We start from the raw sequence: 26,570 nt of genomic DNA on the forward strand, positions 1-26,570 counted from the left end.
TTGCCTTGCATGTTGGCAATGCGCGTGCGTGAGTGTGTGTGCATGTGAATGGAAGATAAAAGGAAGGCAGGGAGTTTCATGTCACTGTCAGTCATCACTATTTTTTTATTACTGCTATGAGTTGATCCGTCTTGTAACCTGATGTATTATTAGTCAGCTTCACCGCAGCAGTCAAGAAGGAGTATATTTGTTGACCAGCCGCTGCATAGTAAGGAACTACAACTCCCTACTGCCTCCCCGGCATCATCCATGCGCCGCAGTCAATCAGCTGTTGAGGCAACTGCTGACTATCTCGGCACAAGGGTAGCTCGTTTGTCATATCTAAACCCCAGACGAGGCATACAGAAATATCTTTATTTACAGAGTCCCAAAAGGTGAACGATAAAGGTAATTCAAACTTCATGTTAATGCAGTGAAGCGACCACGCTGCGTGTGTGTGTATGCATGCTTGTTTTTTGCTCGTTTGTGTGGACAGAGGGGGGACACATATGGATTAAAGGGGGGATTTCAAGACAGCTTCATGAAATGTGTCGGATGCCTCGATCGGTGCGATAAAATTGGCAGTGGAGAGGTCAGGTTTTGGGCAGTGTGTTGAGGGGGAAAAAGGAGCCGGCGAGGTGAGCCACTGTGGGCTGCTGATTGTGCTGCTTTGATGACCTTGGAAGCGCAGCTCTTGGAGGAGAAAACACGGATTAACCGGTGGGGTGTGTGAGTGTGTGTTTATGTCTGTGTGTGCAATGCAGGATATTGCGATTACCTTGAAAGTCTAACTTGTACCACTGTCATCACACTGCTGAAATGATCGGTAGTGTTATTTAAGTATACTGACTTATTATTGAAAGGCCTCTGTGCTGAATGTAAGCTCTCCTGCAGCTAAGTTCCGACACTAATCTAGACTTAATGTTTTATGCGTTTCAATCGAGTTTAATATGAATCTTGGATGATGTGTCACTTTGTCATTACCTGTGGTTGTACCTTGCATGTGCTCTTAAGTGAAAAGAATATGCTTTATTGTTCAGTAGCCTTGTTAATCACGCATTGTTGTGGTCTATTTACATCATAGATAGCCTAGTTAACACTCTCTGTTGAATGTAATGTTGTGTGACTCTGTGGCTTTCTGATCCAAATGAATGCAAAAGTGCCGTCACGATAATATTCCAGGGAGTGCTTGTGAATTAGTCTTTAGCCAAGGCGTTGTCTGTTAAAAAAAAATGCAAAGAAGTGAAGGCTCGTTTTTGCATGAAAGATTCAAGTTTGAATAGGAGATACTATATGATAGAAGTTATTCTATTTGGATAATTACATAAAGTGCAATTTTACAGAAGCGCTGCTGCTGTCAGTGCCAACCATTGACTGTCAATGCGGACCTCTTTGCGCTATAATGAAATCCCTGACTAATAATCATGTATCATTCCTGCTGGGACTTTGTGTACAGTCATGACTTGTGTGTGTATATGACATTATTTTCATTTTATACGTCATAAAATATCATAAGACTTGTATTTATCCTCATCTCAAGGGATAGGTGTGTGAGAGATCTTTGCGCTATAATAAAGTGTTCCAGGTGCGTCACTTTCTACTGCATTAAAAAAAGGGGGCGAAGTGCGCCTTTTTCTTCTGCTGGATTCATTTTTCGTCTCCAAAAAAGCTCTGCGGTCGGGAGTGTCGAAGTGCTTGGGTCAAGGTAGAGCTGTCTTTTAACCTTGTTGAAGGACAGCTGTATTTACTGACGTATGTAAATGAATATAGGGGAGGTCCTTGGGCAAAAAAAAAAAAAAAAAACACACACACACACTGAATCAGTTTCACATTGCAGCTCCGGAGTTCCTGCGTGGAAGGGAAAAACGAGACGTGGCGAAAAATCTGGTGAATATCTACAGCCATATGCTCCGTGTAGGCTATAATTAGTGGGATTTATGAATCATTCTGATATAGTCTTGGGAAGTGCGTGTTTTCTCCTCTTCTTTCTTTTTTTCGGCTAAATGGGTGATCACGCATTCGCTTTGCAGTTGCCTGGTCCCTCTAACATCATATCCTTGTCGGAGTTGTCCCACTTCATCAGACACTACAGCAGCAGCCCTGCGAGCCCGGTGTATGATCTCCTGAATTGCAACAATAAGAATAATAATAATACTAATAACTCCTCGTCTCTGTTTCCCCTCGTTGCAGCTCAGCAAACCATGCAGGATGATTTACTGATGGACAAAAACAAAGCCCAGCCTCACCATCAGCAAGATCCGACGCAAGTAGACCCTCCTCCCTCCACCCCGACCCCGTCATCGGAGCCCACTTCTTCTTCATCGGAGTCGGAGAGCCCGTCGACCGGGAGCAATCAAGCGGCTTCAGCGCTGAACAGCAGCAGCAGCAGCAGCGGCAGCAGCAGCAGCAAGGACAAAGTGCCGATGGAGTCGCCGATCCTGCCCGGGTTGAGCTTCCACCACCAGCCGCAGGAGACCGGCGGCTCTCTTTCCTCTCCTTCCTCCTCTTCGTTTGGGAGCACTTGGTCCACGGGAACCACAAACGCCGTGGACGATAGCTTTTTCCAGGGAATACCCTCGGTGAACGGGACGATGCTTTTCCAGAACTTCCCCCACCATGTCAACCCGGTGTTCGGGGGGAATTTCTCCCCTCAGATCGGTCTGGCTCCACAGTCCCAACAGCATCAACAGCAAGCCCAACAGCAGCAGCAGCAGCAGCAACAGCAGCCCCAGCAAAGGAGATCTCCTGTCAGCCCCAGCCAAGGCCCCTTCCCCCAGAGAAACGCTTATCAGACCATCATGAATAACAGCAAGGGGTCGTCATCGTCATCTTCTGCCTCGTCGTCCGCTTGGAATAATCACCAAAACGCCGCATGGAGCACAGCCTCCAACCCCTGGAGCGGCATGCAGGCAGGCAGAGACCCGCGCAGAGCTGTGGGCGTCGGGGTAGGGGTCGGGGTCGGTGTCGGCGTCGGGGTGCCTTCACCTCTGAACCCCATCTCCCCTATGAAAAAGCCCTATACCAGCAATGTTATAGCACCCCCAAAATTCCCAAGACCTGGTCCCCTCACCCCCAAGCCCTGGATGGAGGACAGCGCCTTCAGGACTGACAACAGCAACAACATACTGCCTTTCCAGGTAAATAGCCTATATTCCCCACTAACAGCAGGCCCCGGCCTAGCTTTATTGCTTCAGCCTGAGCTTTAAAAAAAATATGATCACTTTGACATGTTGTCAGTTTAAACCTGCTGGCTCATCTCTCAAACGTTAAGTCATTTTTAATGTGATCAGTACAAAATATCAGATAAAAAAACAACAATCTTTGAGATAGAAATACAACAAAGTAGGCCAATCTATGATAAGGTCACCCTGAACTCATCAGCACCACCGATTCATTATAGATCCATAAGAATATAAGTAATTTATTGGTTATTTGTGCCATTTTTAATTGAAAAACCATTTAAAATCACACAATATCAACACGTTTTTTAATCTGGTAATATCTAGCCTATGTTTTCCCACACACTCTTATATTAACATTATGAGGCGACCTTCAGAGAAATTCATTTATATTGATGGAGGTGACTCCTATGAGTATAAATTGCACCGCAGCTTTGACTTATGTGGCTTTGGTTGAATTGACAAATGAGCGTCGGGTTTTTGCCGGTTGCTGTCAACATTTTTATGCTGCCGGTTAGAGGTCAAATAAATGGCTGAGTCCTCGATGCAGGCTATGAAATCCTCGATTATGGCTATTTCTACGCATTCAGAGGCAAACACACCGAGTCAGCCCTCTTAAAACAGTCGTTGTGCACGGTTTATTGCACTAAATGGTTAATTTTCTTCGCTCTGCCAGCTCACACTCCGTGGGGTTTAAAGGACACATGACGCATTCAGGTGCGCCTCGTAACATCCTCTTTTCGGACTGAGAAGCCCAAAACATTCGCACTTTATTCGTCACCAATTGACTCTAATGGTCAGGAAATGGTTCTTGTTTTGAGTGATTTCATAAAAACACATACCATTAAGTTGTCAAATAGAGTTAGCCACAAAAAATGTACTTTTTCAATTTATGTGTCCTATTTACTGAACCGTTTTGTGTAACCACATGACAACAACTGAGTTGATGCTTATTGCGTGTAAGCATAATACAAACTAACTTAATTTAGCCGTTCTCTAACTCTATTTGATAATATGTTGGTATGTCATGTGCGCTCACCTTGTAATTATACGATTTTCTACGGTACATGAAGTCAACATCAATACTCTTATATTATTGGCTTGGAGTAGGATGGTAGGCGGGGTTTAACCTGAGATGGAAACGAGGCGCAGGTCCAACCTGAAAGGTAGATGAAGAGCTTTCTCCCTCACAATGTACAAAAACCCAAGTAATCCCACTTTTCAATACATCCGACTTCACATGTAAACTCTGATTGTAATTACGTTTTACAAACATATTTAACATAATACATGGTGTGTGTTTCTGCCAACATTTGTGAGCTATAATAACAATACCTGTAAACAGAAGAAAAGGGTAAGAGTGTCCTGTTAGTTGTTTGAATAAAGATTAAGATATGAAGAATACATTATGACACTTTCAGTCAGACAAAGAAAAGGTTCTCCACACTGATATCTGAGAGGGTTATAGCCTACACAGTATGTCAACCTGACATTGGGCCACACATTGGTAGACATAGTTCTGTGGTATTTATAATATTTTCATATTTTATATTCAAGTCTTTTATCTATCTATCTATCTATCTATCTATCTATCTATCTATCTATCTATCGATCTATCTATCTATCTATCTCAGTCACACTATAACTGTGTCTGTTTCATGCTGGTTTAAATGCATTAAAGTGGGCTATGTCTCCCTGACTGACATGACTGATTAGAGTAACAGTGTCAATACTGTATGGCTTTTTCACATGGCTGATCATGTGTTTCCCCCGTGTTTATTTACACAGCTTGAAAAACAAGCCAGCATAAGAAAAAAAAAAAAAAAAAGTAAGCCAAACACGGAACACCCCCCCCCCACCCCCTACCCCCCCACCGCTGAAGTCAGTGGCTTACTTAAAAATGAGCACTTGTTCACTCGATCAAAGCGAGCACTCTGGAGAACGGAGCGAGAGCCAAAACGTTAACCTGTTACTGCAGAGAGGACTACATGCTCAGATGAAACACAGCCCGGCACAGGGTGAAATTCCAGCTGCCTTGAAATGTATAGTCTTTTGAAGAGATAATGATTGTGTGTGTGTGTGTGTGTGTGTGTGTGTCGTGTCAGTCAGGCCTTCTCAGGCGTTATTACTCGATTTCCTCCGCCGAGAGGCTCTGTGTCTTCCTCTCGACTTGGCCGGCTTACAGCTCACAGCAGAGTTATCATCAGAAGACAAGGTCAAGGGGCCACACGTCATGCTGTATAGAGTGGCCTGTTTACTGAAGTGAAACTCAAGCAAATGGCAGCACAGATGAAGCACAAACACTTGTGTCTACTCTCACGGGGATAAGTGGTGTCAGATGTAAAACTAGGGTTAAAGTGGCGTATTAGTCCACCGATGTAGTATACATACCATTACTGTGCTTTATCTAATTATCAAATATGGGCTTCACATGTCATTGCTAATAATGTGAAAGTTTCTCTCTACAAAATGACTTGCCATTGCCACACAGTAGAGATACTTTATTACATTACCATATTAAAGGAGAAAAGCCGACCTCATATAATTACATGCGCCCTCAGGCTAATAGGGATGCTGTTGGTTTTGCAGGTATTTTGTCATAAACCAAAGTACTGGACAAATTTACATTTTTACTTGATGACACTTGATTAAAAAAAGAGGATAATCAAAGTAATAACAGTTAAGCCTTGGGGTTGGATGACATGAATGTATGTGCCAAATTTCACATGGCATTTCACACAAAACCACTTATGTCAATCTGCTGGTGGCGCCAGAGGAAAAAATCAGCTCACCAAAGTCATTATGATTCATCCTCTGGGCACCATGAATGTCAGCAAGTAATATCATAGCAAGCCATCCAGTAGTTGTACAGATATTTCAGTGTGGACCAACAGTGCCATTTCTAGAGCCAGTCAAAACAAGCTTAAATGCTAGAAACTACAATTCCCATAATGCAACCAATATTGTCTTTAATTTGAATCTCCTTGTCTGTTTAATGCCCTCATCTTTCAAGCAGAATATTTGAATCTGTAACTCTTGAGTTGACCCTCATTACATCATCAGGGTTAACTACTCAGAATTTAGAAAACAGGTTATCCTAGGCTCAATAGACTCATCTTATTATGTGTAAATCTGGTAGAGTGCCTTCATTTATAACAAAAAAGATCTAATTAGAGCTAGTAATGATTCTGTACATCTGCAGGCACCCGTAACCACTGAGCACTATCTATTAGACAGAGAGGTTATTTTTAAAAGGCTGTGATGTGATCCCGGCCATAGCTCACACCTAACTGCTTAACAATTACACCCATAATTGGAGAAGAGTTATCACCAAGATGCGAGGTCAGGGTGCCACATGTCAACCGGGGGCCTGTTTACTGAAGTGAAACTTGCTGAGGCGAGCGACAGCAGGCAGGGCACGCACACACGCACCCACTCATCCACCCATCCACCCACCCATCCCGCACCGTCATGTGGGACAGCTGGTGACAGGTGTACCACTTGTCATCCCCGTAGATCAGTATTCTTCAGATGCCCCAGATGAAGAGCAGGGGTGAAACCGTGGAGTCCCCGCCCGCTTCCGATAATGCGCTCGTACTCGCCTGCTGCCGACCAGGCCCGGCTCAGAGGGCAGAGGAATGTGTGGAATTCAACTTAACATGTCAGTGTGAGGCTTAAGACACAAAAGTCACATGAGCGTATCGGGGAGATACCCTGATTTGAAGAGATGGCAGCAGCGGCGATGATTGTGCGGTCCTTTTTTTTTTTTTTTTTTTCGTGGTCGTAATCACATCACATCTTATCAAGAGGTTAGAAGTGTCAGCGGCATGTGTGACGGTCATGCAGAACAACAGGAGCCTCAAGACGAGTTTGAGGCAGAAACCAGTGTCATTTAAATGGAGAACTTGGTGTGCTTTAGCTGGTTTCTGGTAAGGAGACACATTTTTGGCTATATTTGTCTCCTTTAACATGTCAAAGCATATCTGTGGTCTTGGTTCTTTCAGATAAATTTAGATCATTTAGATGAATATAGAACATTTTATGGTTAGGATTGAAGCCCCAGCCAACTGCTAGGAGGTGTCAGTGAACAGAGGGCACGTTAGATCACGCCCTCTGAATGGGAACATTCACATTAGCGCCGAAAAACAATCAAGCGGATGAATCACGCGGTCGACCGACAGAAAACGAACCACCATCAAGTTTGATAATCATCATTTGGAAGTCATTTATCAAGCAGAAAAGGGCCAAACATCTGCCTTTTCAAGCTTCTCTAAGGATTTGTAGAAGGAGGATTTGATGTGTTTTGAATTCAGTCATTGAACACCTTTTTAAAAATGTATGTTTTGTGACACATTTGAGACTTATAATAGACTTAACAATTATTCAGTGAATCCAAACAATAAGCATCAGTCTCATTGAACTGATAATAAAACTAATCATTATTCATTTGCAGTTATTCTTTTTGGATTTAAACAGGCTTTAAATCCATTATTAAATAAACAGTTGGGCAGAGTCAATGCAATATGTTATCTAAATATCAACTGTCTGGGCCCCTTAAGCCTGTTTTTGCTTCAGGCCTTTTCCTATTGATTCATTGATTGATTGATTGTGTGGCTTTGAAGATCATATTAACTTAACCTCAGAAGAATTCATTGCTGCTTGTACTTTTTACAGCTTTATAAAGATAAAAAAAAACAAAAACAATAGACGATTCACCATCTGCCTCTGAATCTGGCAACACTTACGACGGCAGACTTTATTGATTAAAAGCAGGTATTCATGCATATCTTAAACTAGTCTGTTTCTAATAAGGGTCTCGCTCATAAACGCCCTCCTGTATCGTGTTAATGCTTCATGAGGAAAGATGAGCTGAGTTAAAGGCAACAGTGGAGACAGGAACTACTTCAGCCTGCATTCCTCACTCTGGGTGTCTTTACTGTAGGCCTATGTGATGTTCTGTATTAAAGCAACAGTAAAAAAAAAAAAATCAGTTTGGGACTTTAGTGTATATTATCTCTTTAGGTCATTGGACTACAGTGAGCTCTCCGACTCCCTCCTACCTCCCTCCCCTCCCACCGTCCCACGCTGTGTTCATCCACATGTGTCAGAGAGGAGGGGAGGGGAAGGAAACTAAAAGCTCAGCGTTTTAAGTGTTTACCGTTTGTACCAAGTGGGCAGATTTTTATCTACGTGGCGCTGTCGGGTCCAGAGTGGGGGGAATAACACATTTGAATGCTCAGCCGAATGGGCAACAATAGCTCTGGTGTGCAAACAACGCGACCCCGGCTCGGCCAGCGGACACAGGACACAGCTGCCAAGCCCGTAGCCTCCAGCTAGGCGCACTCTCAGGCCTCACCTTTGGCACACATGTCGTTCTCATAAATTCATTCACAAAGAACGGACTTCTGAGCGTTTCATCAGCAGCAGCAGCAGCAGCAGCGAGCAGTTGGTTTGACCTCGAGGCTTTTGATGTAGTATTGACTGGTCCAGTCCAAGTGAACCAATCTTGCTTCACAAGATCAGGAAATGAGTTAGGAAAGGTTTTGTAAATCAACAGATCAAAAAATACGGAACGAATGATAGTCAGCTGTACCTGCTGCAGCCAATCATGAAGCCACATCACCCAGTTTCCAAAGCAGCTGTATCAGGTAGAACTGGGTCAGATGGATTTTGTGCTTTTTGGGGATGGCAAGTTCCCTACTCAACCTAGATCAACTATGCATTGTTTAAAAGCACAAAGCCTCAGGATTTTACTTGTAGGTCATTGTAAAATACCAGCACCAGTATGACAGCAGTGATTTCTATTGTAACAGAAGGGCATACACAACAGAACAGTAAAAGATCCTTTTTTCCCAACATTTGTACCTTTTGTAAATGTGGTTCACTTGGACAAAATCAGACTTTTTTTAAAGGTAAACTTCAAAGAGTTACCCTTTAAATGAGACCAAAGATTCGAGAACACATTTCTGGCCTTCTTGCACAAAATTGGAAGCTTGTTAAGGGGCTAAGGGACATATCACAATAAGTGAATATAGAAGTGAAGGTATTATTCACAGAGCCTCTTTGTTTGTGTGAAAGTGACATTTGTCAAAGTGATTGAAACCCCCCAATGGATATTGTAGAAACTAGGTCTCACGAACCTCCAAAGTGTCACCAACAAAATGAGGAATACTTCAAAAATGACAGTTTATCCCAGCTGTCCACCTACAGAGTTGACAGTTGAGCTATTCTGCTCCAAATTATATAAATCCAGGCAGATGGGGTTCCTCAGGGCAGAAACTTGTCTGAACTTTCACTAGCTGTAGCTGTTTGATATGAAAAGGCTTTAAGAGCCTCTGACCAAGATCCATATCTACTTTTCAATATCAGCTGCCTTTTCCATCATCCCCGAGGCTGACACATACCTTCAACCTTTTCTCTGTTTTTTTTTTTTGTACCTGTAATATCTAGTCCCTGGCTCCTTAATTTATATTAGTCCAGATTAGCTAAGAATGCATCCCGACCTGTCTTGCTGTTGTAAGAAAGGAGCTGCCGGCACATGCAGGTTGTTACTAGTGATTTGCCCTTGTGCAAGATAACCAACCAGAATTTCAACAGCGAGGCGTTTTTGAAGGTGGTGTTATGGATCATCTACTTTTCATACAGTTATTTTTATAGCAGTTTCCCTAATCTGATGGTTTATCAGGAACTACATGTTATTTACCTTTTTGTTTGGAAGTGAAATTAATTCAGAATTAATTACATGCTTGGCCTCCTTACTGTCAGCAGCTTCAACTGTAGCTGTCATGACAACGTAAAAATCCGTCCTTCCCTGTGTTTGTTTTGTATATCACGCACACTGCTGAATCTAATCCGTACCCTCTTCCTGTTTTGCTGTGTTTTGCAGGACCGGAATCGGCCCTTTGATGCTTTTAGCTTGCACTCTTTGGAGAGTTCCTTAATGGATATGATAAGGACTGACCATGACAAAGGTAAACCACACCCTGCCGGTGGCCCACCAATGACTATCGCTGATATTATATGGAGGAATCATTTTGCAGGTTAGGAATATTCATACGTCCATGCTTATTTGGGTTGTTTGTTTTTTTGGGGGGTTTTTTGCTTCATGGGCTTAAATCATCTATGGGTACTTTTTTTTTTTTTTTTTTTGCAATATTTTCCAATCTCTTGTTTGCCAATCAATCCAGTATGGATCATCATGCTCTTATTTTGAAATTTAAATGAATAATTATCTTTATGAGCCTTACCTGCAAAATCTTGCATATTTTTTGTTTGTGTGTGTTTGTATGTGTGTGTTTTGTATATGTGTGTGTTTGTGTGTGGTGGACCAGAAGTGCAACAAGGTGCACTAATGTGGTCTTTCTTTTGAATTGTATTTTCCTTTGCTGTGTCTTCTTCTTTCTGCTGATGGCAATCACTGAATGTTGAGACAATGTCACATGACTTGTGCTTTTTTATGACTAAATATATTGTGACTATGAATGTTGAGTGATTGCGTCTGTTTAATGACAAGTTACTGTTATTCTTCCTCAACGGCAGGATTTACGATCCACATGTGCCAGATTACCCTAAAGCAGGATTCCAAGATCATCTTTTGACTTTTGTGGTTTTTTGTGTGTTTGTATGGCTTAGACATGTCATCACCGAGTCACAGCCAGAAGATCCAATCAGTGTTTCCAAGAGACCTCAATACACAGATGCAGCTTTTCAAAACAGTGAAATGAAAAACAAATCGCATCACACAGGTTTTATGTGTGGAAAAAAGAATGGCGGACTTGTGAAATCTTTCTTCGTTCTTTTTAAGGCCGTTCGATGTATGTCAGGCCCTTCTAAGCCAATATTTTTGTAGCTGAAATCACGTGTCCATTGTAAAAACTTTGGATCCCAGATGGGGCCCTGTCAGGTTGGGTGAAGGGGTTTTTATACTCCCCCATCCTCCCATCTTAACAATGGAAAGATTGGTGGGAGGGGTATATAATGAGTAGAGCATGTCGCTTTCTCATGCGTGGAGTCTGTTTTCCCAATCTTGTGCTGAGAGAGCATTGTTACAGCAAAGCGGCCCAACTTCACTGCTAAGGTGTCATAATGTCCTCCTGGGACTTCCCTCGTCATTGTTTATCAATGCAAAACAGAGACAGTGGAGATTACAGGGAAAGACCATAATGGTGGTACATGGGCTCTGCATTCCTTCCTCCTTTTTGCTTGTTTACCCCTGTTCGTCATCATGTAGACGGCATGGGGCTGCAGTAAGCTACCGTGCCAACCACAGAGCGGCTCCACCCTGCTAACATACGTACTCACTGTCTGAGAAGGACCATATGCTTCAGTCCTCAGTCTGCTTTATCATCGACAACAAAAGGTTTAGTTCCTGATGTCTCCAAATCCAGTCAAGTCTGCGCTCAAATGCTTCAGCAGCTTCGGTTAGCTAAATGGAGTGGTATGTTCCGAAGTCACTTCCTCTTTTGAATGTAAATTTGGGCTCCGTTTCTTCCATGTTGCAAAAGAATAGCTTTAATTGTGAAAGCAACAGAGACGTACATGGAAAATAAGTGTTGTATTTTGACATACTTGAACGTTCTTTTATTAGCATTGGTTGCTAACTTGATGAATCACTTATTTAGGTCAGTATTTCTCAACTGAAGCCCACTAGAAAGAGATTAGACCATTAGACGAGAAATTCGACTTTTTTTTTTAAATTTCTGGTAACTTCTCCCAAGATGGCTACTGTCGTTGTATGTCTGACATCCCACTTTTAGAATACAAACCACCAGATGAGAACCACCACCAGTCAAAGCTAATTAATCCAGTAGGCCCGGCTTTTGCATTCGCAACTGAATGGGTCCCACCCACATCCATCCCATCACAGACATTTCTCGCATACTTCTCATTGTGACTGGAATAGTTGTTTTTCGTTCAGCGTTTTATGAGTCCCTGTACATGTGTGAGTGTGTGTGTTTTATTTAAAGAAAGAGAAGCAGTCGTACTGTGATGCGAATGAGAATCGGCGGGTCTTCTAAAGAGAGTGTGAGGTGACCCCCACCCACGCCACTCTTTCTCCTCGTCAAGGCAAGGGAGGAGGGCGAGGTCGTCTCGATTCGACCAGTTTTCCTCGGAAACGCTCATTTGGGAAAAGAGTCAGCTTCAAAGGTTGTGTGTGTGTGTGTGTGTTTGTGTGTGTATGGTTGTCTGTGAGAGAGACTCTTCATTCTTTCGATCCTCTCAAACTTTGTAAAACCCTCTTTACTCCCGTGTGAGGGGAACAGGGCCGCAGGGGCATCTGAACAAACGGGCCTTTTCTGCAGCTCCCCCGACACACACACACACACAGATATACACACACACATATACACACACTGGACTGGATGTAGTTCCTGAACTGGGTCAGCTGAGCTAGGTGCCCCCACATAAACAACACACAGACCAGAGATTCTCCCCTTGGCCTGGAAAAACACCACCAATTTGACAACAGCCACCGCCAGCGTCACATGCACTCACACACACACACACACACACACACACACACACACACACACACACACACACATATACACACATATACACACAGGATACACACAAGCAAATTGTTTCTGACATGTAAATCAACTGTGACATTCCATGCAAAGCGCTCGCACCTCACACACACTTCCAGGCTGCTTCTTATCCTTGTCTTTGGCAAAGACAACTCGATAGACATGATACTGTTTCTTCAGCATGCAGCCACTCCCAGCGCACACACACACACACACACAGTCTCCATGTTGTCACTTACCACTCGAGACACTCAAAAACATTAACGAGTCCCCTAAGTCCTCATGGATCTGTGGATCCCACCCCACCCACATGGTCTCTCTCTCTCTGAACACATACACATACACACACATATACGGTCTCAGCTGGTCTGACTCACATGATCTTACTCAAGCGTCAGTTACAATTTGCATTGTCTCTTTGTGCGTGTGTGAGTGCAGCTTTTATAAGCTTGAACTCCATTCGCTTAAGTGCAGATTTAAGCAGAGCTGCAACTTGTGATTAAGCCAAACAACATATAGGCCATATATAAGTTCAGGCATATACACGTGCGCACATTCTGTCTTATCTGCCCTGTTCCAACCCTGATTCTAATTTATTGATCTATTTGTCTGAACATTGTTTTATAAGTCTAAGCAGGGATGGGCTGTAAATTTGCTTCAGCTGGACGCCCTAAGTGCCTTACCTATTTTTATGTTTATCTGTATGGTCCCTCTTAAATAAATATATGTTCATGATTACTTTTTTCCAATTAGTCATTTAAAGGAATGTTTGAATGATTTGGAAACAGGGGAACAGCTAGCTTGGCTCTCTCCAAACGTAACAATCTGGCAAACAAATGGCTCACTAATCAAAAATGTTCCATTGTATTTCATCCATACAAAAACCAACCTGTAAAAACGCCAACTTGCCTCTTTACATGGTTAAGGGGCTTATGTGATGGACTTTTCTTTGCTGGGACCAGTTGCCAGGCAACCAGCAGAGCCAAATTACTGGCCCCATCGAGCTATTTCTTTAGCATTGTCGTTGAGTATTTGCCGAGATGATTTGTTAGGTGTTTTTATAGATTTTTACCGTGTGTTTTACCTGTCATGTGTTGGTTATGATCTGTATAAAGTATATTGTTGTGGTAAAAGATAGTAGCTGCCAGTAGCTATAATTGTCAGTAGTTGAGAGAAAGCAAACACGGGTGCTGTTTGACTTTGTGTGCTTGTTGACAAGAACTTCGGTCAATGGATAAGAGCTGACACACAGGCTAGTATCAGGAGCAAAACAAGAGTTGCAAGCACAGTCCAGGTCAGATGAGATACAGTATGATTAGGCAAAGTGCGTCAATTATAGGAAGAGGTGGGTGCTTTTCTTAAACCCACATAGAGCTCAGCGGTTGGTCTTCAGTGAGATTTAAGATAAGAGTAAAAGTTTTTGGCTAACTATTCAGCTTTGACAAAGAAAACAAGCTATCTTCCTCTGTCCTAAGCTGCCCCTTAAAATATCACATTTGTTAGGAAGAGGAAGTCGATGGGGGCTCTTGTCTTTGTTCAGGATCAGAGAGGGGTCACATCGACTTAACCTGAGGTGAAAGGTCAATATTTTGGCCACATGGTTGGAAAAGGCTTTTACTGACAAGCTGGACTTGACCTCTTATCAACTCACATAGCTGACATCTCCTGGGATGATCTCACTCACAGAGGGATGCCCCCCCTGTACTTTAAACATCCTGTAATGACTGTTCAGAGATAAGATTATGTGTTTGTTGGATGTGTTAAAGGTTAAATCGCACCTTGCCTCCAATAAACTACGCTGTCAGAGTGCTATGTTTTGTTATGGTGGAAAATTCATGAGTCCTGCAAGCATGACTGAGCTAATCCAGTCCAGGCAACAAAACAAGTCTGGGCTTGTTTTGTCTATTAAAATCATGGTCTGTCCAGATCTCACAAACCATGAAATACTATTCAATGCATGACTATCACTGCCAAGTGGTGCATCAGGCTTTACTGGATTCTTGAAATCCTCTATTATTGTGGGCTATAAAGGCATTAAATCGTTTTATGATTATTACTTTTACGAAACATTGAATGACTGGTTGAAGCAACTTTGGCCTATTTTGGGGTATTACTTTAGAAATGTGCTTCTTGTGTGCCCATTTGTGTTTTATATAGTTCTCTATTGTTTTACAATATTGTTTGTTATGGCTTGATAGTTGAAGGAACTTTGCCCTTTCTTTGTTAAGTATCTTGTCGAGGGTTAGTGGGTTCAGCCTGAGCTGGTATGAAGGGTAAGAAGTAGGCCAACACACCAAATAATTATCTTAGCAAGTCTCCTTTCTCAATCTTTCCAGTTATCTGTCAAGTGTGTGAAAATCACATGCCCCTCAGCGGGTACTGTCATCTTTTTGTACCCCCTCTTCTGCTAGTGTTGTGTTGATAATTGAAAGTTACTTTGCAGATAGTCAGCAGGAGTGCAGCTTTGGGGCACCCTGTTGTAGAGGTGTTTTTTTTTTCACCAGGGCTAACATTTCCACACCTTGCTGTTGGCACACCCACTCTGCTTTCATAACTTCTGCTGGGGCTTTCACCTAGAGCTGTTATTGGGGGCTTCACTGTTTGCTATAATGCGGTACAGAGGGAACAAAACATGGTTGAAGCAGTTGAGAAGAGCTCCAGGTGGGACACAGCTGGCGGTGATCCGTCGCACGGAACTTGAAGCACAGTATTCATGTTGGTATAGCCAGTCCCAATCCTCTTTTTTTCCCCCCTCAATGCACCTTAGGCACATGCTGCGTCAAACACAATGATATACTGTTTCTGTGATGATAGACAGGGTTGTTGATCATACAGTGACTCAGCAATTACTTCAACAGAGGATGACATTTGTGGTTGTCAAAACTCATTTCTCTGCCTAAACTGTAATTACCTGTGCTCTCGTATTTTTTAAAAAAATTGAGGATGATGGCACTGTGAGTATTTTTGTCCTCTAGCCCAGAAAGCGAATTAGAAAGCATTGTTACCAACCATTGAACCATAGAACCTGCCACTTCACTCGAAGTCTGTAGAATCTCCAATTCAGCGGACCGAATTCTCAGATATTGACAGATGTGACAAGAGACCTAAATTTGTTGCTTTTAACCTCATTTGTCCTCTGGTGTCTTGCGGTCTTTAATCTGACTGCTTTTCTTAAATCTCTTAGAGGCCTCAGTACCCCTTCACACTGAGAACTTCGGAGCACCCCCATTGGGGTACCAGATCCCAAATTGATGGCCATTGGCTATGTCCAACTAATCCATCCCTTACTCTTTATCCCATTTCTACCAAAGCGGTCATGGCGAGGTCACTGTCCAGTCTGCAGATTGTCAGAAGGGGAGGTGCTGTTGGATCTGTGCCTAAGGAAGTGGATGGCTTCTCTCCAGAGTGGCCGAGCTGCTGCTCAGACATCACGGGGAGGTTGAGAATAGCTCAGGCTCTCGGTGAGGAAATGTCACCAGAACAGCAGCAACAGCGGCAACTCAGGGGCCCCTCAGGCCCTGCCACTCAACTCCTGGGGGAAGCAGATGGCACATGCCCAGAGCTATTTTAAGGGCTTTAGGAGGGCAACTGTCCCCCTCTGTCACCCAAAATGATTAATATAGACAGAAAGGCAATTGCAGACTACAGTGTTTGTTGCGACTTTTGCCCTCCTATGAGCAAAGTCATAGCTTTGATTGTGGATGTGTTGAATACAGCGTTCTGGTCTCTTGGGTAGAATGTAGTACTTTACTGATCCTTTCCTCTTTTTGCTCAACCTAACTCTGTGGTACTGGGTCAAAGGGCATGGACTGTTATGGAGAACCAGCTCTCTTGCTGGAAGGGATGCTCTCTCAAGGACACTTTAGCCAGTCAGACATTTGAGTTTAAACCATGTAATTTGGTTGGAGGACTAACAAATAGACCACCCACACATTTACCAATACACATGATTTCATGCAGTTATCCCTTGGGACTGTTGAACTTGGATGAAAGCCTGGCTCGACCATCAGATGCAAGAATGGAATGAATCGAAAAAGCAGCATTCAATTGGAGAATTTCCAGAAGGGTTGAAAATGCCTTACAACACTGAAAGTTCCTGCTTTTCGGTGTGTCAACTCTGTGCCAACAAAATGTTCTTTTCCCACATGATAATCGGTAACAGCAAAGATAATTGTTATGCTAGGACACATAACCATGCATTGGTTACACATATCCGCTTGTTAATACAAACGTGTTTGTGGATGTATGGGCTTCTCATACTCCATTTGCCCCCAAGCTCTACTGTTGCCTGGGTTTTGACTGGTTGGCCATGTCCTCCCCCTACCCTGCCTCTCTGGTTTTCAACCAGGTCTAACTGCTAGTTCCACCCTTGTTTGCGAGCCAGGAAGAGGCCCCCTCTGTCCCACTATCTGCCTTCTGTGGCCAAATTTTGAAACTTCTGACATGTCATCTTGTTTGCACCACACAAACTTGCAACATGCAGCTGGTCTGTCTCTCAAAGTCCATGTTACATATGGGGAAACCTACACTAGCAGTTAAAGCAAGGTATCCGTTGCAGTTTAACCCCTGTAACCCTTTATCCCCACAGCTGCCCCAGTGATAATGTTGAAGTGACGGCCTCTGCACAAGAGGATGGGCAGGCTTACAAAGGCAGCACCTCATTAAATCCAAAGGTTACTTTCCAAATATCGATGTGCAATGTATCCCAGTGTAAATGTTGCTTCACCTCCTGTCTTTCTCTAATGACTCTGGGTAGGCTGCTAAAAAGCCGGTGTAGGCGGATTTTGACAGAGGGCCCTAATTTTAAGTGGTTAGGGATAAAGGGTGTGCCTCTGTGGGTGCCTCTGTAAATGATGTCGACAGTGATGCAGCAGTATTTTGTCCAGGTATGCTATTTCTGCCTCGGCTTATGTGTGTTTTTGTTGTTATCGGATGTACCGGTCGGATGACTAAGATGGAGATAACCAGGAAGACTTCCATTTAGGCGTCCCACACCGCCCCTCTCCCCATGAAAGCACTGACAGATGGGCCCTTGTAACATGCAGACATTGTCACCATAGCAGAATGCACGCTCTGTTGAATTCCTAGCCTTATAGTTGCCTTTGTTAGCGTCTGTGTGTGTGTGTGTGTGTGTGTGTGTGTGCGCGCATATGAGATATGTGCCAACAAAGGAATGCGTGTTTCTACCTCGTTTTTCACATCTGTTTTCTGCTGTCGTCTTTTCTACCATTGTATCACGTTGGGTAAATGTGTTGTTTATTCATTTCATGTTAAACATTTCATCACGGCTGACATTTCCCCACTGCCGGCAGTAGAGTGGGAGATTAAAATGAATGTCTGTCAAAAGGGTGGCTTTTATCAGAAATTTCCATGTTTTCCCTCCTTTGTAAAATCTTTTCTTTTTTCCCCTCCTTCACAGGACGTATGGGCATCAACTTTCATCATCCTGGAGCAGACCACATAATGCCATTGAATAGTAAGTCATATTTCATTGTAGTTCCCATCATCTTCTGGGATTTAATCAGAGCTGTTTCATTTTTTTCCCCCCAGATAAAAGTGTTTCTGCTGCTTTTTGTCTTCTGTGTTTTGGAAGAGAAAAAAAATAAAGTATGAGAGGTATTTCATGGCTTCTTCCCATGAAACACATATGCTTTAGCTACAAGGGCCCATGCCAGTTTTCACTGGGCACACCTGCCTACCCTTTGCTAAGGCCTGGATTCCCTGACACCATAAACCTAGGGCAGACCTCGTTGCACAGTTGAACTGTGAATAGCACTCCCAAAAATACCCCAACATGTAAGACTAGATTCCCCTCAGTGTCCCACCAGCTGGCAGATGATCAACAGTGAACGGAGAGAGAAATCAGGTCTTATGCTACTGCATGAATGCCACAAAGTTTTCTAAGCGGGCCCTACCCCTCCAAATGGTCTGCTATTTGTTCTAAATGGGGTCAGGGACATGTTTTCTTTGGGTTAAGGCATTCTGTTTCCCTTCTTGGGTACTTCTTTTTGTCCAAACCTCTGAAAAGTATTGAAATGACTCGTGATCAAACGAAATCTGTGAAGCACTATGTTGTGTGCCTGTGTTCGGCAGGCCTACAGGGTATAGAAATGCGGAAAAGCAGGATGTCTAACATAGAAAAACTTTCTTGGTGAGGCAGTTTCTTCTGTCACATCTTGACAACACTAGTGCCCCTTCCTCATTTTGTTCTTTTCATCCTTCATATCCTCGGAGAACGTGTCTCGGATTGATGTTAAACTGTTGTGTCATGGGATTACGCTCAGGCAAGCACAGATCTGTCCAGATCTTCCAAGTCTGTCAGAACTGACTCTCTGGGCTGTAGTCTGTGATGTGTGCAGACAGGGAAGCTTTGGTTTCGACTCAGAAGTGTTTTACTCGGTGTTTCTCCTTCATTTCGTCCCATTAGCTTTGAGGCTTCACACTGTGAGAACCTGAAGGCTCTCCGGATGGTGTTAGCAGTTGAAGTGAGGAAGAAAGGGGGGATAGTGGTAAGCGTAGGTCTACTATCTAGATTTATTGGTGTTGTTCACTTGACAGTTTAGTAGAAGTGTCTGAGGCTTTCTCTTTGCTGTGACTTTGAAGTTAAGCAGAGCAGGAGATATCAAACTCATCGTGCCCAGAGGAATCACCCAGCTTCCTTTTTAAACACTTTCTTTCTCCCGGACTCCACACAGCTAGAAGTTAGTACTTATGTTTAACCCCTCACTTTTCTCTTTCCTCCTCTCCCTTGTGGGTTTTATTCTTCCTTTAGTAAGGCATCTGACAGTTTCCCAGCGCAACGTTTTCTTCATTTTGCCCTGGTTGCTAGGTGACTTTGTTTCTGCCAAGGCTAGACGGTGAGAGGGCAAAGCTGCTGAGAGACTGCCCAGGTTTTTTGGATTGGAGAAGCAGATCTTTTTAATGAAAACATAGCAAGGGAGAAGAGGTTCAGAGACAATATATTCCCAGAGAGAAGCCGGAGGGGCAAGTCACACAATGGGACCCTCACAATGCAAAGGCCCATATTGGTTTTTGAAACGACGAGTCTGCTTTGTGACTGATGAGTTTTAGAGGAGGCAGAGGATCTGTTTTAGTCCTGTGTTACCCCTCCTGCTGTTTACTGAAATTTGCAAAGTCTTAAGCCACATTTTGCTTCTGCTTTGATTTGCATTTGCAGCCCAGCGAGATTCAAATTGAGCTCGTTTGTTGGAACATGACAGAGTCTAGGGAAACACTGGAATTCAACCCTGAAACAATATGTGGTGGTGTTGTCAACACACAAAACATGAGCATTAGTTCATTATTAACCTCACAAACAATAACTTAATTCAGTGGATACTTTATAGCTTTTCATTAAGCTTTCAACCATATATCAGTCTTCCTAAGCTGGTGGAGATAGCATGACCTTAGTATTGTACTTTTGGTCGTATATAATGGGAGGATGGTTGAAAGCTCCAGAACTGCTACTAAGTGAACCCTGACTAGCTGGAAATAATGTAGCACTTAACTACTTTTTCTTGGAACTTTCAACCAAATCTCCTGGTCTTCCTCAGCAGATGGACTTTGCTCAGTTGTAATGGAGATGGTTCAGGTGTCATCATGTGCCCTGAGTGTGGGCATTTAATCAAGTATTAACAGGTGGTTATATATTGGAGGAAGACTGTGAGATGTGGTTGAAGGTTCAGGATAAAGGTACAAAGTAGACCTCGACAATCCTCCTACTAGCTTTTTCGAGAGCTTTCTTCTAGGCAGACGAAAAAATAGCTAAGTTAACAAAACGTCACCTACAATAAGTATTGAACACTGGTCATGTGAGAACAGTTGCTCATTCACTGTATGAGGGAGAAGACAGTGAAATGGAGTTGAAAGCATTAATCGAAAAGACTTTGAAAGGGATCTACTTTATTTGGCTAACTCAGACTACTGAAACCTCATATTCGAGGACTGCTATTACATATATCATAAATTATGAAGTGCAGCAAGCAAAACCTGTTTCCATGTACATATGGGCACCTGGTTGTTGTTTTAAGGCACACTAGCTCTAGCTATTTCAATCAAATTTCCTGGTCTTCTACAGTTGGTTGTGAATGGGAGAAGACTGTGTAGTAGTTGAAAGCTCTGGAAAAAGCTAGTGAGTGGATCTTGAGTTCAGATTTTGGTTAAAATAAGCTACCTTGTTTCCTGTTAATCAAAAAATGAAATCCTGAGTCTTTGCAGTGAAATGAGCCCTACACATGTGAAAAAGATAAGGTGGCACATGATGAACAGCTGATTAGATAGAATTGAGATTTAGATCAGTTCAGCCATGACACTATAGCTACCCCCCCACCCCCACCCCCCACCCCACCCTTCCTCCTCTCTGCACATTACCCTTCCCTCTCAGAGCCCTGAGGCTGTCAGCCACCTCCAAACCCTCTCCTTATCCTGTGGGAAGTTTCCACTTGCACCTGGCCTGCCATGCCTGACCTGAGAGCAACTTTTTAATATTTCACCAAGGCCATGATAATGACTAACCCGCTGTACCTTTAGTCCTGCGTGCGCTCTGCTTTATGGCCTCATTTGTGAATATTCTCAGAAGATTAGCACGAACGCGAGCCATTGCTGGTTCATTAAACTGAGATTACAATCTCCGGCGATGGCGTGTCGCATTATGCTGCTGAATATCTCGGCCATTTCCGTGAATAAACCTCACCTATCCCCCTTCCACCCCTCCTCCGTGCAGCATCTGCATGAGTCTGTTGCCAAGGCAGGTGCAGCACGTTTACTGTGGGCCGGTGCCAGGCTGTAATAATCATCCTCCTCCTGTTGCCGAAGCTTAGGTGTGGCCATCTGTGGTTTCACTGTTGCCTTAGAGATGTTCCTGGTTTGGTTTTATTTCCACAAAACCCATGTCTCTGTATCTCTTTCCTACCCTTGTTCCTGCCCCAACCCACCCTCTGTCTCTCCTTCTCTCCTTCCCCCACTGTGCTGACAAGCAGCCCGGAGCTATGGCCGCAGAAGAGGTAACGTGTGGCATTTTCTCTGGGGGTTCTGCTTGCCATGCCGGCCATGTCTCTCCGAGGCTGAGGGGGGTCTTAGTGTGGTGTCACTCTCTGCTTTTCATCTGTGCTGTGATTTGAATGAAATCATATTAATTTCGACACACTATTTTCCCACATTTGTTCATTTAATCAGGACGGGGCAAGGATCCACCAAATCTGTCAATATGAATTTTGTTTTGCTTGATGGTGAGAGGGAAAAAAATCTGTTCGCCAATTTAATTTTCTCTCTATTCTGAGTCAGTGTTCTACCTGTAATGTTTATAATATGCACACTAATGCAAATTATGGATGTTGCTGTGTTGCCTAGGCATCCCATTTTAAGAGAAAACACCCAAACCCACCTGATGTGCGATATATTTTCCGAATGTAACAACATGGATGCACTTCTTTGCTCCAGAGAAAGAGTGATGTTGCCACAAAATCACACTCCACCTTTTCAGATGTTTTGGCATGTTTGGTTGGAGTGCTTCCCAAAAAAATGAATCTCGAGGGTTCCACTGACTCAGAAGTGAATCATCATCTGAATGGCAAAGATGGGTGCTTCAAATATGAATCATCTCTGTTTTGATGTGCTTTTTTAAAAACTAATCCTGTCTTTCTTCAGAAAGGAGGAACACCGCTGTGTGACATTAGTAAGGTCACTCAGTTCTAATGTTTTAGCAACAGCGGGGGTGAAGTTGATTAAGTGGAGTTAATAATGAACCGAATGAAAACACACTGCAATGTTCATGGGGGGGGCTGGCATGAACACACATAGGAAGAAATGCAACACCATAATAGATACACTGAAATATTGTTAAGACTAGTGGAGCCCCCCTAATGGGAGCTAGTTTCTACTTCCATGGAAAAGGTGTGTCTGCTAGGAAACAATGATCATGATTATGCATATTACTGGATGATGAACAGTTATTCTCATTATGCGCTGCAGCTCAGCATGTAATGACAATAAGGACAGGGAGTCACCAGCCATTTATTATGATATCATCCTTATAAGGTTATAAACACTACATATCCAAAAGTATGTGGACACCTAATTATTATACTTGTATGTGATTGTTTAACTCATTCCAAGAATCATGGGAATTAATATATTTAACCTGGGAATCATTGTATGTGCGTGGGTGTTCACATACTTTTGTACTTTTTGTAAATCATGTGGTGTATTTGATTTTTTTTTTTCTTACCTTTTGCATTCATAATCTATTAAATGATATCGGAAGATTTTAAGTTATAATCCAGCCCTCGTGGTAGCAGGCTTTACATAACATCCTTCCAAAATAAAAGAATTGGACTGCATGTGTTAAGAGGTTGAAGAAAGGCCCAGATATCCAAACTGCTCCTGCGGCTATAATGGGTTCCAGATGTGATTAATTCAGTCTGTCTCTCGTACCCTCCCTCCCTCCCTTTTTTTTTTTTTACTTCACACTCTTTTACCTCTCTGTCCTCCCCTGTTTACCCTGTCTGTCCTCCTGGTATTCCTCTCTTTTCCTCTCTGCCCAGGTCGTTCCTGTCTTTTTCCCTTTGAAGATGGTTTCCTCGACGATGGCCACGGTGACCCCTCCTTGACCCCCGGCCTGAACTCCCCAACCCGCTGTCAGAATGGAGAGAGGATGGAGCGCTACTCCAGGAAGGTCTTTGTCGGAGGCCTTCCCCCTGATATAGATGAAGGTAAACGAAGAGCTATTCTTACGTTTATTCAGAGAACGGTTTTCACTCACCATCTGTCTCTTTTTCCGCCACGCCCTGCTTATACTGATACATACTGTACAATACATGGTCAGCGTCTTCTCTTTGGCTGCTTGCCACTAACAGTTACACTCAATTATTTGAGCATTGCCTTAAAGGCATGTGAACATATACTTATTTTACACTCATTTTAGACACTGTAAACTTCTGTTGCTAAAATAAATCACGAGGCTTGAGGTACAGTTTAATACTTTTTCAGCGATAATTCTTACTCAAACACATATTTTTACACTTCCCTTACTATATAATTATATAGCAGGGGAAGGGGTCATGCTAGTAGCTTCTGTATGTCACTGAACCACCATTTCAGGCCCACCCAACAAATCCTGAACACAGAAATGGAGAAAACACACTAACTCTACAATTCATTACTACATAGTTCACATTTTCAGCTATTATGTAGGCATGTAACACGTTTAATGTGTTAAACAGGAAATCGCTGATTTTCCTTTATATGGAATTTAAAATCAGCATATTCCAAGTCTTGAGTGTAATGTGTACTGTCTGGGACTACCAGTCATGTCATGGACCTGCAATTGTTTCCACAAACTCAGGAGTTTGCCAAGGAGATTAACTTTAATATGGAATATTTACTTTCATGCGTCTACAGAGTTGAACAAGCATGTGTCAAGTTGATGCACAATACGTGCCCTTAGCTGTTTGAAAAATTAATGAGTTTCCACCACACGAGTCAGCCCAGTGGAGACTGGATGTGCCCGGCCCCTGTTCCTGTTTAATGCAGTGGCTACCTCTGCAGCAGCAATACGGCAAAAATTAGAAAGTGTGTCTGTCTCAGCACTGAGTGTGGCTCTGCATGGTGTCCATCAAATGCATCCATCAACAACCATGAATGTTATCACTTTCTAAACATGACATTAAGTCGTCTTTCTTCTCCTCTTTTTCTCATTTTCATAGATGAAATCACCAACAGTTTCCGTCGCTATGGACACCTGGTGGTAGACTGGCCCCACAAAGCTGAGAGCAAATCCTACTTCCCACCTAAAGGTAACAGCTGTTTCTCGGTGAATAATCTATTTTTTTCCCATCAGACTTCAAAATCTACACCAATAAATATCACCTCAGGTGTTTCTCGCTGTCTTAAGTTTTGTAATGGGTCATATTACTGAGAATTCATGGCTCAAGCTGGGCGAGAATGGAGGTGAGGGTTTATCTGAGCAACCTCCTGTAGTCTCTCACTCTAAGAAACACACCGTATATAATGACTCCATCACAGGGCACAGAGTTTTGACCGAAGAACTGTTTGCTTGAATGAGTACCCGAGGAGTGTGAAAGTTTTCCTCTTTTGCTGCGCAGCCTCTCAGATGTCACTTTTGGGGCAGGTGATCAGAGTAGCACCACCCTCCTCCCGGCCTCTACATCACTCCCTCCGGCCCGGGAGCTGCTGTGTGTCATATTAGGGAAGCTATTAAAGACACTGGAAATAACTGACATTCCATAGGCAGATGGTAATATGCTGCATCTGGAGGACCTGCGGAAATATTCGCCAGTTTCTCCCCCACTCTCAGTTTTCAACATCCCCCCCTTTCTTTTTTTTAGCTTGGGAGGATTATTTTGAATAGGCTGGGCTCTACTAATGTCCAAAGCCAGCAGGAAAAATGCAGCATCCTTTTAGGGGAATGAATGAGCTTACGGCGGCTGGAGGATGCCGCCATGTAAGGGGAGGAGACACGTGGGACTAGTGTTCTGTCACTCTAATTTAAAAAACTCACTCCATTCTCTTAAAAAAGCTCCAAGGGAAACTGCTAAAATATCCTGTTTATATCACACTCTCCATATTAACTGGCAAGGGAGCTTGGGACAGATGCCTGGTGACAGAGTTCTTAGCACTAATAGCTTCAGGGTTGAGAGCAAGTGCACATCTGCATGTGTGTGTAAGTGTGTCCTGCTGTCGCGTGGACTGTGTAAGGGCTGATTTATAAATGTGGGATACGCATCAGGAGGTCATCGGCCTCTCCTCGTCCTTCCAAGCTTGACAGAATGGAAGATAGTTGTCACTTTCCGTCCTGCTTCGCATTAAACTGCTGGCGGTGTGTGTCTGTACAGTTATGAAAGTGTTTTGGTTGAGGGATGACTCATATTGTGGCTCAGCCTGATTTCTAAGGGCAGGGGAAGACTTATTTGGGGCTGGGAGAAGACTGGCAACTAGCAGAGGAAGTACGAACAGGCACCAGAGCTCTTTGCGCATACTTTTTCACCACTCAGATATTCAACTTTTTTTTTTAACTACACTGTCATGCATTTTATCACAATATTTTAAAGTACATTACCATACTCTCTATACTTTTTTGTCTGTTACAATGGATAAATAAGTTGTTGTGTTGCTGTGTTTTGCAGTTGCCGTGGTCTTAAAACTGCTTACATATTACCACAGTTTGTTGCAGATCTGACCTTTCATAAACCAACCAATTCCACATCACCACAGTTTAAAGATTAACTTCACAGAAGAGCCAGCAGGAATGTTACTTTCACTTTGAGCCGTGTTTGCAGCTGCTATATAAAGTCAGGGCGTAAATACGTGCACATTTGGCCTTATCATGAATGTCCTGTGAAGCTATTGAAGCTGCATTATTCAGTATGGTCTCAATTAACAACGGACCATGACAAAGAGGTCACTCATAATGATAAACCCACAGAGAATTTGATGCCAATTTTGGTGTTCCCCTCAAACTCTAAAGCTTTTCAGCATCTTCCAGCTCTTTGTTTTGGTTTTATAGCCTGCAGCTTTACTGTTTTGGTCATTGCTCCAGTCGACCCTGTTTCTAGTTACAGCAGGCAGCTATTTTCAGCTACAAGACTAGGTCAAAACCTAGTATATGGTTGGACCACATATGAAACACTTGAGGGGGTTTTAATTTGTTTGTCACCTGTTTACCATCATGGACATTGCAGCAATTTCAGTTTATTTATTTGTATAGCACTTAGTCATACAGTAGTTATAACTCAAGGTGCTTGAGTAAGAAAGTCATTAACATATTTACAAAACATAAACAAATTTATTTATACTAAGTTTTAATAAGTGTACGTGTGTTTTGGGTGTAAAGTTTGCATTTGTAAATGTGTGTTATATTGCTTTT

At 43.0% G+C, this 26,570-nt stretch overlaps 1 protein-coding gene across 3 annotated transcripts in view; it reads left to right on the top strand.

Annotated features, from left to right (window-relative positions):
* The first annotated feature begins 1,821 nt into the window (after positions 1–1,821).
* Positions 1,822–26,570, top strand: part of cpeb3 (cytoplasmic polyadenylation element binding protein 3) — a 37,061-nt gene continuing 12,312 nt past the window's right edge. Inside the window, exons 1-7 of one of the 3 annotated variants that reach the window (XM_053332452.1) lie at positions 1,822–1,866; positions 2,170–3,116; positions 10,045–10,198; positions 18,108–18,164; positions 21,667–21,690; positions 23,230–23,397; positions 24,391–24,480. In XM_053332452.1, the coding sequence (XP_053188427.1) occupies positions 2,181–3,116; positions 10,045–10,198; positions 18,108–18,164; positions 21,667–21,690; positions 23,230–23,397; positions 24,391–24,480 (1,429 nt within the window). In that variant the 5' untranslated portion in view covers positions 1,822–1,866; positions 2,170–2,180. Of the gene's footprint in view, positions 1,867–1,901; positions 3,117–10,044; positions 10,199–18,107; positions 18,165–21,666; positions 21,691–23,229; positions 23,398–24,390; positions 24,481–26,570 lie in introns of those variants that run through there. The other 2 variants (XM_053332453.1, XM_053332450.1) reach the window with 2 other exon arrangements.

Source organism: Scomber japonicus, chromosome 14, assembly GCF_027409825.1.
Source record: "Scomber japonicus isolate fScoJap1 chromosome 14, fScoJap1.pri, whole genome shotgun sequence".
NCBI lineage: Eukaryota > Metazoa > Chordata > Actinopteri > Scombriformes > Scombridae > Scomber > Scomber japonicus.